This window comes from Scomber japonicus, chromosome 9 (assembly GCF_027409825.1).
Source record: "Scomber japonicus isolate fScoJap1 chromosome 9, fScoJap1.pri, whole genome shotgun sequence".
Taxonomy (NCBI): domain Eukaryota; kingdom Metazoa; phylum Chordata; class Actinopteri; order Scombriformes; family Scombridae; genus Scomber; species Scomber japonicus.
In genome coordinates, this window is record NC_070586.1 from 9,818,358 (window position 1) to 9,833,085 (window position 14,728).

At 38.8% G+C, this 14,728-nt stretch overlaps 1 protein-coding gene across 1 annotated transcript in view; it reads right to left on the reverse strand.

Annotated features, from left to right (window-relative positions):
* The window catches only part of smarca2 (SWI/SNF related, matrix associated, actin dependent regulator of chromatin, subfamily a, member 2), a 55,939-nt gene that overhangs the window by 25,011 nt on the left and 16,200 nt on the right, over positions 1-14,728 (reverse strand). Inside the window, exons 16-23 of the mRNA XM_053324799.1 lie at positions 13,040-13,203; positions 10,987-11,053; positions 10,768-10,878; positions 4,753-4,995; positions 3,612-3,725; positions 2,059-2,163; positions 1,409-1,495; positions 570-616 (exon numbers count right to left, since the gene is read on the reverse strand). Coding sequence (XP_053180774.1) covers positions 570-616; positions 1,409-1,495; positions 2,059-2,163; positions 3,612-3,725; positions 4,753-4,995; positions 10,768-10,878; positions 10,987-11,053; positions 13,040-13,203 — 938 coding nt within the window. The remainder of the gene's footprint in view (positions 1-569; positions 617-1,408; positions 1,496-2,058; positions 2,164-3,611; positions 3,726-4,752; positions 4,996-10,767; positions 10,879-10,986; positions 11,054-13,039; positions 13,204-14,728) is intronic.

Here is a 14,728-nt window from a genome sequence, read left to right on the forward strand (position 1 = left end):
GCTATCTAAGTACTGTTAAGTACAGCAGAGACTGAGCAATTATAGTTTTTCTGGCTTTTCAGATGTGAACTTTAGATCTTTTTTTTCACATTAGGTATTAAATGATTTAACTGCTGAGCTAAGAATGAGCTTTACACAGAGTATAAGAGAAACTAACACTCCTTGCCAATTATCTAACGCAGTCACTGTTGTAAATAAATATAATCTGGTGTTAATCTATTTGTTTGTGACTGCCTATTTCTCAAGAGAAAGAAAAGAAAATCCCATTGATAGATCTGAGAGTAAAACAAGATGAAAGGAAAACTGGATGTTCCGACTAATTAAGAACAAAAGCTCTTCTTTACTCCACAATCATAAGGTTTACCTCATCATTTGTAGCATTTGATCATCCATAAGTGACCTAAAAATCACTTCATGTGTCTACTGATGCAGATTAAACAGATGGTGCCAGCATGACAAAAATTCAGGATTCTGTCACTACTAATGCTTTTTATCATTGAATGCAACAAAATACAGTATAATGAGCTGTGTGTCTGTGAAGAGGAGGAGACTCTGTGTGTCCAACTTACCCAGAGATGATGCCGTTTGGATAACCCAAGTGCTCAGCAAAGGATTCCTACAATAGAGAACATTTACTGGTTTATGTCAGTTAGAGAGCAAACAATGTTTAAAGTAAGGCTGCTCAATTAATTGAAATTTGATCGTGATTACCATTTAGGGGCCAAACGATCTCAAAACTAATAAAATCGGGGAGAAACGATTTTTAATAATAATGAGATAGCGCTCAATAACAAAAGGTTTTATTTTGAAAAGCTTAGACCGGAAGCACTGCAGCTCCGTTAGCATACAAGCTGAAACACACAGCGAAATGTTTTAACTGTAAATAAAAGTGCAGAGTTTCCAGCCTGCGTCAGACGATGCTGAGTTTACTGACTAATTATTAAAAACCAGGATGTGATGTGTGAACTATCGCCATGGTAACCCGCTCAGCACTAATATCTCTGCACATTTTCTGCTGTGTGTTGCGTTAAGCGGCAGATAAAAGGCTGCTGCTAGGAGAGAAAATGAATTAAGCCAAATGGAAAAGAAATGTCCAATAAATGCAGCATGTTTCTAAAGTTTGAAAAAAATCATTTTAATAATCGTGATTTCAATTTTGACCCAAATAATCGTGATTATGATTTTTTCCATAATCGAGCAACCCTAGTTTAAATTTGGCGATACTGAGGATAGACAAAATATTACTAAATAATTACTAAGATGAGCTGATTCCATACAAAGCATTTTAAGGAAAGCATTAAAAAATGACATCTATTTCAGTGAAAGTAATGACTATGAAAACTAGCTGATATAGTATTTACAGGCATTTAACAGCCAGCTGAAGCAGTCTTGACTTAGCGGAGCTCACCTCGATGTGCTGGAACATGTACGGATGATTGCAGATCTTCTTCAGCTGCATGATGGTGTTCATCAGGGTCTTCGCTCCTCCTTTGCCCTGGACAAAATCATTAAATAACACAAGAAATTTAATATGAAGATTGAAACAATTCTTTTACTGATTTGAGAATATTGAACTACACAGAAAAACCCACAAGTGGCTCATTCATTACCATTACAAAGTCTTACTATATAATGTAGCTATGTGCTAATATGACATTGACTGTTATAACACTGCTTTGAACTTGACAGATATTGAGCGGTGTATTCCTTTTTTTCTTAAAACCTGTGCTGCATACATTCCCAGGTGGTTTGGATTACAGTCATTCTGTTGCACTAAGAACTAAATAGAGGCAAAAAGTCAAAAATATAGCTTCTGAAATTGAATCATCTTTAGCAAACGCAATATCTTGTTCATAACAAAGTGCTTTAAAAAAACAAAAAAACAACAACTGCAATTTCAATTATACGGAAAAAATTAAGGGACCTTCTGATGTCAAACAGCAGGAAACGGTAAACACCTCTAAGCCATGAAGCAGCTCAGTTTGTCACACTGGCACACACTGATTAAACAAAGCACCGAGGAAGAGTGGAGCCACGGGGGTCTCGGTGTAGAGTTACCTTCTTGTCTTTCTCCGAGCCGTCAGTGAGAAGGATTCCTTTCTGCATGTGTCGGTACAGAACCTTCTGTATAGCAGACATGTCACATTTTATGACATACTCCACCTGTGTGAATGACGACAGAAACAACAAGGCTTTGTCAAAAACAATGTCGTCTCAGTGGGAATGTTTTTTTTTCAGCTTGACGCCACAATCACTGTCATTTTTGACACCATGGGAGGAAAAATAAGAGGTAGTGAGAATGAAAATACAAAAGGAAAAGTAGTGAAGGAAAAGAAAAGAAAGGCATGGATGCAGTTCAGACTACATAACATATTACTTTTATAAACATTACATTTCTTATGAGCATGTCATTACCTATGGTTCTGACCATCAATACATTTTTACTTCCATTTATCCTCTCTCTAGAAATAAGACTATAGAGTCTGAAGTAAAGTTATTAACAAAGCATGTACTATGTGACTTGTTATATTAATTTATATCCAGGCCACGGTTGTGACATGGTGGCCTCATCAGTGTTCTTAATTAATACTTACAGCCGTAAAGCTGCTTGTGTCAGCAGTTACAAAGCCACAGTTTCACTTACTTGCTGAAGTTGGGAAAAAAAGCATTTATTGAAAGTTTGACCAAGATAGTGCCAGCAGTTTCCACTTTCATAACTAATGGTCTCAAATATGGCTGCACGATTTGGTGAAAAGGTCATATTACGTTTATTGTGGGAAATATTGTGATTACGATATAATAAACAAAATGCTATCAAGAGTGTATCATTGCTGATGATTTTGAGAATCTAACGGTGAAGTCCAAAACACTGGAACCGAGTCCATTGATTAAGCTCCACAGCTTTCATTATGTTAGTGTCGTTATCTGTTGTGATAATGACAATACGCTCCTCACACAGGTCTCACACACACATCTGTAATTATGCTTTGTTTTGTTTTGTTTGCAGTCTGGCCTTCACTTGCAGTCTCTTTATTGGTACCTTCAATGCATTCATCACATTTGTCTTTGTGCTGTTAAAGGTGCTGATTGCCGTGTGACATAGAGACTTTCATTTGAGATGTTTTACAGAGTACCTCTTTCTGCTTTATGTCGCTAAGCTTAAATCAAAAATATCGCCATATAGCAGAGGTCCCTTTTTTTTTTTTGGCCATCAGTTCAGTGTCGTTCTGCTCGTTAGCCTCCATTTCCACCTGGTCTGTGGTTTGCACATCGGCAAGTCATGTGACCATGCACTGCACACGCTTCAGTGACTAGACAGAGATTGCGTCCAGTCTGTGAAGTATCTCTGCTCATGGTGCATAGATGACCAAACCTTCTCATGCACACATTTTTAAAATTTGAGTGGCACTAGCCCAAATGTGAGTAAATAAAATTTGGATATCTGGCAAGTGACCATAGCAGGCTAATACACCTGCACTCATCCACCCTGGAGTCCATAGACGTTATTAGTCTCTCAGTGTGTGTTTGCATTGTTTAATAACCACAGTGACGGTTCCCAAATGTAATCATGCTTCAGCAAATGAAACATACAAAAAGAGTTTCAACCTCACCTTCTCTGGCAGCTGAGACTCCACCTCTTTCTTCAGCCTACGCAGCAGGAACGGGCGGAGCACTTTATGCAAACGCCTGATGATCAGGATGGTCTCCTCCTCATTTAGGTCAACCTAATCAAAATCAGAAAATATATGTGATACTATATTAAAGACACTTCTGCATGCTGGCTGGCAAAAGCTAAGTTTTACCTGCTGACATGTCATTATAAGTGCAGTTCAACCTTCAGACAAAAAAGTTACATATAAATAGGATATTTTCTGCACCACCAATCTGTGGGACTGAATCCTCCTGTTTGCTAGAGTGTATATTTTCCGTGCGTGGTGCTTTTGTTGTGGCCAGTGGTGAAGCCCTAGTTGTCACATTGATATGAATCTAACAGCCAAAGTAAAGGAAAAGCAGAGCAACAACAATGGAGAAAAAAGGTTCAATGTAATTAACTTCAATGTACTTTTATTAGGCATGAACATCTCACACACGTACGTTTTATTTGCTGCTAAAAACTAAAACTGTACTTTTTTGTATTTTTCTTGTTAACTGACCTCTCAGGGAGTCGGACCTGAAATAAAAATGCAATCTTAGTTGAACCAGCATGATGAATGTTTAATGCAAATTATTTTTAGAGGTTTCTTCAGTCTTGGGCAGGATGCCATCTGAAGGAACAGTTCAAGTTTTGTGACCTTTTGTGAGGGAAAGGAACGGTACGACCATTACTTGAGGAAAAGTTTTTTAATAAAGAAAATTACAGCACCCCTAATGAGGATGCTGTTTTGTATCTGACCGGGGCTGAACTTTACTGAGTGCCCTATAGGTAATATTAATGATAACGATAACAATAAAAGAGTTTATTCATATATTACATATGTTTAATGTTTAATTACATATGTATAATCACATTTATTATAGTGAGATTTATTAGAGTAGTGAGAGGGAAAATCAAATATAATGTACCTTTATGCCAGTTTTATTCAATTATACTTTTTTACCATATAAATAACTTCCTTTTTCTTCCAGGAGAAATGAGATATGTGTCTTCATACTAATTTTTCAGACTAAGTTTGAGTATTTTAAAATCACAATCATGTTTAATATCACAATCATACGCAGCTTTATGAATCCAAGTTATTACTCAGTGCTTACCCTCTCTCCTGTCATGGCGAACGGGGCGTTGAACCACTGCTCGAAGGTGCTGCAGCTCTTGAAGATGGTGGGCAGGAGGAAGTTGAGCAGAGCCCACAGCTCGGGCAGCTTGTTCTGTAGTGGAGTACCGGTTAGGAGGAGGCGACGGGGAGCCACGTAGTGGGTGTTCAGCACCTGAGTCAGTTTACAGTGATGGTTCTTCATGCGGTGACCTTCGTCCACAATCATGTACTTCCAACGGATCTGTACACGGAAGAGGATTCATTAAATCAATATTTCCACATCATGACTTCTAAAGGAGCACAGGAGTGGTTGCAAGGGAGGAAATGTTGAGAGCTGATTTGCCACTTCTACGACACTGAGGGCAAACAACGCTACTGTATATAAATGAGAGGTTGCTTATTCCCTCTCTTATTTATTATGCTCACAGTAATTGTATGAGCTGTGTGGATAGGGTTGCAAGGGTTAGGGAATTAATGGGAATTAATGGAAATAAACCTAGAACAGCCTATAATAGGGAACTTAAATGTCGTTAGAAAGAAAAAAAATGGTTAAAAGATATAGTACAAATGTGGTTGAATATCTCTCCTGTTCCTCAATCATGTGCAAATAGTACATTACGTACTGCAGGGCCACAAACCCTACATGCACTGTACATTCCTCCATCACTCTGGACCTTTTTGGGAGGGAAGGGAGTTGGACTTCTGAACTGATCAATTCGCTGGCTATATACACTCAAAGACCCAGCAGAGTACCAGATAAGACTGAGTTTCTCCTCCAGAGTGGTGGATATACTTCCAAGCCAGGAACTGAATACGATGCTCGATCATTTCAAACGGATTCTGACCTTCACTTCCATTTCTTTCTAATGGTGTAGTAAATACCTTAATACCTGACATTCCTAAACTTTTGACCCACTGTAGCGGGCAGGAGTTTCTGACTGTGTGTGAACCAACTCATCTGTCTACAACAGTCATGCCACATTAAAGTCAGTTATGTTGTGGTGTTTATTTACACAGGAGAGCAGTGTGTTTTTTAGTCATGTGAGTTTAAAAAAACATGCCTCTCTATTTCACACAATAAAGCTCAAGTTCAAGTTCAAGTTTATTGTCATTTTCACTTTGCCTTTGCATAAACAAGAGAATGAAATGAAGCTGTCTATATAGACCATGTAGAGCGGGGGTGTCAAACATATGGCTCGTGGATATGTTTGCAAAGAATGAAAATTTACAGAAAGAAGGGTTTTTTTCCACCCTGACCAGAAAACAAGCTTCTGAAAAGACCTTGAATTAATATTATGGTCATATTTAAAACATTGATATACAAAATGTTGTAAATCAGCAACTTCTGTGAAATATAATCTGTAAAAGACTTGAGACAAATTTTTGAAATTGCTCATTTTTCTTAAGACATTTCAGGCTGTTCTCCTGTTTCGATGGTTTTTTACATTATAATCACAATATGTATATTATATATTATTTGTAGGTTATTATACAGTGGTTTTACTGGTCCGGCCGAGTTGAGATCAAATTGGGCTGTGTGTGTGGCCCTTGAACTAAAATGAGTTAAACACCCCTGACATAGAGGCTCACGTTTCACTTGTACTTCACACTCAAAAGTGCCACTGCAGTGTCTTCTAAGGCTTCAAGTTTATTTTCTTCCACTTTACACTCTAACTACTCTGATTACGTGCACTCAGAATCCACTGAGTGCTGCCAAAAGCATGGTGATCTACACAGCAATACTGTACCTGAATGCATCTCCCACAGGAATGAACATGACCTGGCGGATATCGTAGGGCTTTTTGAATGCGAGTTTATTGGTGCCAGCATCTAGCGGTCATCAGTGGCACTGTGGTAGCTGCACCAGCTGACCTTGGTGGAGGCAGTGGGGCTTGAAGCTTAGAGGGCTAAAACTATACTCACAAAATCTGAGGTTACAATACATAACCAATGTTCTACTTCCTACAAACTTTGCCCTCTGTCGCTATCATGATAAGGACAAAGCTGGATGTTTCCTCACTGGACCACCAGAATCCACAAGCACTAACTCAAACCAGTTCACAGTAACCATGAGCACACAGTACACAATAAACAAACAATAACATAAGCTGCTCCATGGCTCTTTCCTGTTCCTGGCCCTGTGAGAATGGTGATAGTGAAAGCATTACACTACATTCACGTAACATACCTGCTGTGTGAGCGAGCGAGGGCGATAGCTATGTAGTGTTAAGTCCCAAACATAAGCAGGGTAGGAACGAGAGGGCAAAATAACTCACTGAGCCACCGTAATGTGAGTGGAAGAGGATACCACATGGTGCGTGGGTATTATTATGAACTGTGGCAGCCCCAAAAACTCATAGAAATAAGGAAGAAGGCAGCTTGAGAATACGACAGCTTGTAGCGGCTCTCTACAGAGAGGACCGTGTGCGGACCCTCAGCTGACGGTATGTCGCTCTTTGACCGAGCACGTTCAATTCTGAATGAGTTGGAGAAAAACTCGGACATATCACGTATGCCGCTACACATATGTCTCCCACTGCCATTCCTTTAAGGAGGAGGGGAAAAGCTCTCGTATAGTTAGCATGAATACCAGGCGGGGGATCCCTCTCCCCTCTCTCCCACTGTGACATATGTCTGTGTGATGGCTTCACGCAGCCAATGGGCCATGTTCATCAGTGGCTTTCCCTGAAAATGTTCTCTGTAATGCACAAACAGCCGCTGTGTCAGCCTGAAACCTGCTGTGTGTGACTCATTATGAGACAATGAACGCATTAGACAGAGGAGATGTGATGTTTCCCTCGCTCTCACTTCTGGGAAGAGAGAGGGAAAAAAAGCTTTACAAGGGAAGAAGTCTTGATCTGAAAGTAGGGTTACAAAGGGGCGGTACATTTCCGGAAGCTTTCAATGGGAAGTTAAACTAGAGAATGTAGGGAATTATGGGAATATATGGGAATTAACAGGAATTAACTGGAAATATGGGGTAATGTACAACATAAATATAAACATTTCATTTTGTCATAAGCAGACATGGATGCAAACTAATACAATTTTTTATAACAAACAACATTTTGACTGACTTATTTACATTTACATTTGAGGTAGCTAGCATCATGATAAGCTAGCCTCTTAAATGATCAATGGCATGGTGTTAGCTAGATTAGATTTAGCTGTCTGATTTACCAGCTAGCTAGCTACTGTACAAACACATTTAGATTTAATATTTGCAAGTAAACTTTAATAACATATGTACCCCACTAATTATCATCAAAACTTACTTGACTTTATGTAGTTCAGTGCATGTGATTTGTGCATGTGATGGAGGAATGAATGCACAGTGCATGTAGGGTTTGTGGGCCTGCAGTAAGTAATGTGTTATGTGCATGTGATTGAGGAATAGGGGAGATCCAAAATTATGCTACAAGATTTTTTATTTTTATGACTACATTTAAGTCCTCTGTTTTAGCCTTACATGCAATTTTGTAAATGTCCAGTTTATTTCCGTTAATTCCCATGGAAAGTTTACAACTTCCAACTGCAACCCTATATGAAAGAGCGTGTTATGACTTTGGGACGGATGTGGGATTCTGCCTCAGAGTGACTGAGCTCCCATCGTCTCTTATAATGAGACAAGATGAAGAAATTAAGAGTACACAGGTCATTTACTCTTACTCTTAGTCAGGACGAAGAGAATGATAGTGGTTTGAGAGAGATTGGTGCTAGTGGTTCGAAAGGGGATAAAACCATGGATGAATACCACTGTGGTGCCAGGGAGTGTGTGACAGGTCGCTGTCTTATCAATCCCTTTTAAGAGATCCTTAACCAGCGGATGTGAAAAGACACAGCTCTCTCCACAGGCTTTATGGCAGAATAAAATGGACCCAGCAGATGGTTGATCTTAGATAGAGCCACATTTTTATCTAGTAACAGCTGGAGGAAAATAAACACATTAGATAAAGAGCACGATGTGAGATCTGTTCCCCTCTCCAATCACCAGTTTGGGGGCCAAGCTCATGCATGCTGGTCTATCACTGGAAAGTTAAGGATCCAGCTGGGAGAGCGTTTCACTTTGCAATGGAATAACTGGTGAAATAGTCACCAGAATATCTGCTAGACCTTTCTCATGAATGAGCACTAGAGTCCAGGAGTGGATATCGACAATAAGGCTCACACGTTTAGCCCAGCTGCCATCATCATATCACTCTCCGGCCTGGTGATGGGGTCAGGACTAGATCTGCCAGTGCTGTTCATAGCCACTTTAGACATTGATGTGATTCCCACAGACACACCGTAGCCTGTGACAGAAGCATCCCAAAAGTGGCTCTCCACCCTGCTTGGCTAAAATTGCACCCCTGGTTTATTTTTGATGGGATCAGAGACAGGAAAGTCATAAAGCATCTGGTCAATTTTCAAAGTAAAATACCCTGTGCAGACTCCCGATCATATGTTGCATCCCGGCCAATATTGACCATATGACAGATATTTTTTTGTCTTTTAACTTATATAGACAGAGTGGAGGCAGATATGTGTGCATCATGGTAAAATGTGAGAACAAGAAGAAACGAAAGGTCAACAGTCGTATCAGTTGGGGATGTCGGAACAAGCCCTTTTAAGGAGTTGTTTTTATCATATCGATATCCCCAAAGGAGATCAGATGTTAGGTTCCCAGGAAATCTGACGTTGGCTGAACATGTTGGGTCAGGTTGACCTGACACACAGGTTGACCAGACACTAAAACAAATAACGCCCACACACAACACAGTAGTATAAAGTGCTTGAATGTACGGGGTTTGGGAGACTGTCTCGCTGTCTGCTGTTGTCATCTGTTAGTTGGTGTCTGCCGTGTTTGCCGCATCATCAATAAAAGTCCCAGTTGGCTGTTTCGACGACTTCTGTTCTCAGTCTCTTACTTTAGGGCTACTGAATTTAAGTAATCGAGTAATCATTTGTTTTAATGATCCTTCAAATATGGTTTCAAGTACTTGTGTCAAAGATATGTAATCGAGGTATTATCGACCACTATATATCGATATCAGAATTTTTGTACTCCCTAATATTGGTATTGGTATTGGTTTCAAAAGTCCAGTAATGGTCGGGCTCTAATATTCCCTACATCAACATTACATCATAACCAATGGCACCAGGCCAGAAGTCAACCGCTCAGAGGGTCTCAAGAGGATATTTGACACTGTGAATGTCAGAGGTTCATCTTAGAAGTGGAAAATCACAAGCACAATAATCAAGGAAAAATGACCAAATCAACATCGGACAGGCAAAGTAACCCTATCTTTGTTTATCGCTCTCTTATTACATCTATTGTTGTTACGCAGACTATCACATGATCTCACAATTCTTCCAGCTGCTTCGTGAGGTTGAGACAGTGCTCCACTTCTAAAACGCTCCAGCTAGAGTATGAAGCAGTGCGGAGGACAGAACAAAACCGCATTGCAGCTAAAACACAATGCAGCCATGCCTGTGGAGTCAAGACATTATGTGGTGCTGTATAGTATTTATTGTGTGAGACCATAGATCCAAAGACTCTCTTATCATTGTTCCAAAAGACCTTTCGATAAAAGGAGCATTATCAAAAGGTCCCTCGATAAAGACCTTTGATAAAGCTTCTTCTTCACCTTTACACCCAAACTGACCCAAATAATCTCCCTCTGGATCTCATGAGTTGAAACGTTGGCCTTTTAAGATCTGCTGCACCTTTTCAGATCAGCTTTTACCTAGAATCTATTATCACTGCTTCCATGAGGTTTGCAGCAAGTACAAAGCACAAGAGTGTAATATAAGCTGCCAGTTGTGAGAAATGACATTTGAATTATTTCTTGCACTTGTGTGGTGAAAACATGAGGCATCACTCTTCTGACCATTGATAAGTGAAGCTGTAATACATTCTTTGACACATTTTGAGTGAATAAAAGTGCACGTATCTGTAAAATCTGGAGGAAATGTTGTGTGAGAAAGAGTGTGCAGGGTCAGAAGTGACGGAGTGAGCTTTGATTTCGTTCACCTTGGCCAGTATGTGCTTGTCCTTGATGATGTATTCGTAGGTTGTCAGCAAAACATTGAACTTCCCGCTGCGGAGCTGAGGTACAAGCCCACGACGTAAGGCAGGGGTGCCCTTTTATGGGGGGGAGACACAAAGAAAAGACAACTTTCTGTCATAAGCCAACCAAATGCACTTAGACTGTTTTAGATATTTAAAATAAAACTTCAACATTTTTCTTACCTTGTAAGAAATTTTGACCACAGAAGGTGCCCACTTGTCAAGTTCATAGACCCAGTTAGACAAAGTCCTGGTAAAAATAAATCAAAAAAAAAAAAAAACATATGAGCATGATTACATGTGAAAAATAGGTCTGAATTTCTGATTTAGTATTGCTATCTTCTATACTTTTTGTATTGTCAACAAAGAATCAATCTTACTTACAAGTAGTTGTAAGTAGGACGTCATTTGTTGTCCAAAAACAATTAAAAACACATTATGGTAATTAGTTTAGAAAAGGGTCCAAAGACTAAGAACAGCGATAAGAGGTAATGGGGTTTCACTAGCGGTAATGGGGTTTCACTAGCTTGTAGCGCTACATATCACCACCTCCTCACTTTGTACAACATTATACATTTCTCCAAGTCCTTCAGTGCAAAGTCAAGAGTTTGTGATTTATTGACAATAAGAAACATATTTGAAGATCAGCAGCCTCGTCTTTTAAAGCAGCTACAGGAACAGCCTTAGCTGAGCTTAGCTAAAACATAAAGAGGAGAAGCGAGAGCTTGAGGAATCGCATATTAAGAAGCCAAGTTCTCATTGAAATGTCTATCATCAAGGTCCAGACAGAATTTGCTGGATAAACATCAGAGAGAGGAAAAAAAATCCCTCTCAGTGGCAAATAACTTTCCAAAGGGTCAAATGGATTGCAGCTCAAAATGAGAGACCTTTCTTAGACAGTGCTTTGTTCAAAAATGTGCCTCCTGGGTAGATCAATCTCTCTCCCTTTTCATTGTACTTTCCCAAACACACAACTACAAGTGAAAGAGGGCAATTAGTTCACTGTGCATATTAAAAAGCCCTTTTAGCACCGCTGCCTTAAGCTCAAATTTAAGCCTCTGCTGTAATGTTAGAGTACAAAAAGCAGTGTGGGCCTCCACCTTAGTAATGATGAAAAAATTTGGGGTATTGAAAAACACGATCAATTACACAATCACAGTTAACTCTAATCCTTTAACACCCACAGATTTAAATGATGGCCAAAAACAAATACTAATTAGGTCAACTACAGCACAGAGCTTTCTAAATCTAAACAAGGTAAACATCCTGAGGAGTCCTGAAGGTGATTTTACTTTCTGTGTTTAAAGAAGAAGAAAAGACCCCACTTTTAACCCACTTATTTTGTCTTTTAGGGGAGTTAACATGCACCAAACATCAGCACTATGGCCAACATGGAGAAAAGGTTAAAGCTGAAGTGCTGTTTAAAGAACTTTGAAGAAATCACTCATGTCATTAAGTTAAAAGAATGAGTGAAGAGACTGCCAACAACATTTTAAAACTGTTAAAACTATTTAATTTTGACCTGATACAGATCATTTTGAAACGTACACTTAACAATAAATATCAACTGTTGGAATATTTTAATGTCTTCATTCATTCATATGACTTATTTCCACATTGGAAAGTTTAGTGCAGCACAAGATAACTAATAACCCTAACTCTAACCCTACTAAGTTTTTTATCTATCAGTTTAAATCAAATTGGATGTCAGACTGTACTGGCAGGTAAGGTAATATATTTTCCGAGCAATAACTCACTGCTGTTTTGTAGACATCATGTTTTTTTCCTAATCTTGGCCTCACTGCTTCCTTTTTCCATATTTTTGTATACTGCACGTTTTAGATTTTATTTATATTTTAATAAATATTACTTTAGATTTTTAATGTAATACTTGTATCTGTTTGAAAAGGTGCAATGCAAATAAACTGCATTATTTATATTATTAGTATTATTATTATCATTAACATCAAGTTTGCACCCATATTTCTTATTTGAGCAAACAGGTGCAGGACTGTCTCAATCAGACTCTTTTCTTTTGGACACCCCTTCCCATCCACTTGAATTAGAAAGTGTGTCCAAACTTTTGACTAGTGCTGTATTTCAATTTAAAATGATTTCCCTGAGTAATTTCCAACACTGTGCACATAGCCTAAATCCCTTGCTAAAAATATTTTGGGGGCTGTCATAACACTGCGTGATAAAAGCGTTGATGGATGCCAGCTGAGGGGGTACTGACGAGAGAGGAACGATGATGAGATAGGGACCGTTGAGCCTCTTGTGCTCCATCAGGTAGGTGATGAGGGCGATGGTCTGGATGGTTTTGCCGAGGCCCATCTCATCAGCCAGGATGCCGTTCAGATTGTTGTTATATAGGGACACCATCCACTCCAGGCCCTGGATCTGGATGACACACAGAGAAATAAAGGCATGCATGAAAATAGGTTCACAGCGAATATATTACTCACCATGTACCATTTGTTCTCCCTCTGTACACAAAGACAAGAAGACACACTGAACAATAATGTGCCATATCGAGGACAATTACATGTTGCATGTCTAATTATACATCAAAGAGAAAACACATTTTTTACATTTAAATGTGTTATATTATTTTAAAAGGCAGGCATGAATGTCTGAATGTAAAAAGGGACAAAAACTGCATATAATATAATGTAATATAATATATTATAATATAATATAATATAACATAATATAATATAATATAATATAATATAATATAATATAATATAATTGCCCATTCTATCTCCTAAGTTTCTCCTGTCACTATTAATTGTGACCTTCTTCAGGGCAAAATTGCCTTTCTAACTGTAACTTCACCAACCTTTATATGTGTCTACAGGAGTTAATTTATTGCTTTTTATAGTAATACCATTTCCACTTTGGCATTTTATATCCTAAGGGATTCAAGTGTAGTAGAAAAGCATTGACTGTGTTATCAGCTATGAAGCTTCCCTGAGGCCTGGAGAGAAAACAATCAGTAAAAGACAGTGTGGAGAAACAGGAAAGGGCAGAAGGGGCAGCATCAGCAGTAAAAGGGGACCACCAACCAATTACCAACTGTATGTTAGTTATCTGAATGCCTCCCAGAAAAGGGTTGGGAGTGGGTAAAATTAACAAGACATGATGAACTGAGCACTATTTTTATTTAAATGTGTAATTTTGTCTAAATTCTGGTTGCCAACTCAGTTTTGTTGCACAGATTGCTTTTGGCGCTACAGATAATTGGTCCAATTATTGCACCATGGAAACCTCGCCAATTTCCCCCTGGGAGCTGCCACCATATCTCTTTTAAAGTTTGGCACACCATATATCAGAGGAGTGCTACGACTGCAACCTGATTAGCAGAAAAAGAAATGTAAGCTGCACCCAATTGCCAGCTCCCTATCTCTAGCTTTAAGCTATCCCTCACTGCCATCCTTACTCACTGCAGTAAAGGTCAGATTATGATGTCATCCAGGAAAACAATGTGGTTGCAGCACAAATTAGAGGAGGCTAAAGTCATCGTCCTATTTTGCCATTTTTCTCAGGATTATTCTACTGGAGAACTAGAGATGCCTTTAAACATAAGGCAGTTAGGTGAGGTTTCTACTAATACATGATTAATCTCTTGGTCTATAAAAAATCTGAAAATGCCGATCACTGTCAAGAGCCCAAGGTGACGTCTCTGAATAGCTTCTACTATCAGAAACTCAAAGATATTCTGTTTACTCTCACAGAAGTCAAAGAAAATCGGTGAATAGCTGGAATGAGTGAATTTTTTGCTCTAAAGAAATGATTTAAAAGATGAAGCAATTATATAAATTGTTGTCAATTGACTAGTTGATTATAATAATTGACTCATTGTGCAACAGATGACTGTAATTTTCTCAAATGAAGTCGAATTAAGGGAATCTCAGTTAATCAC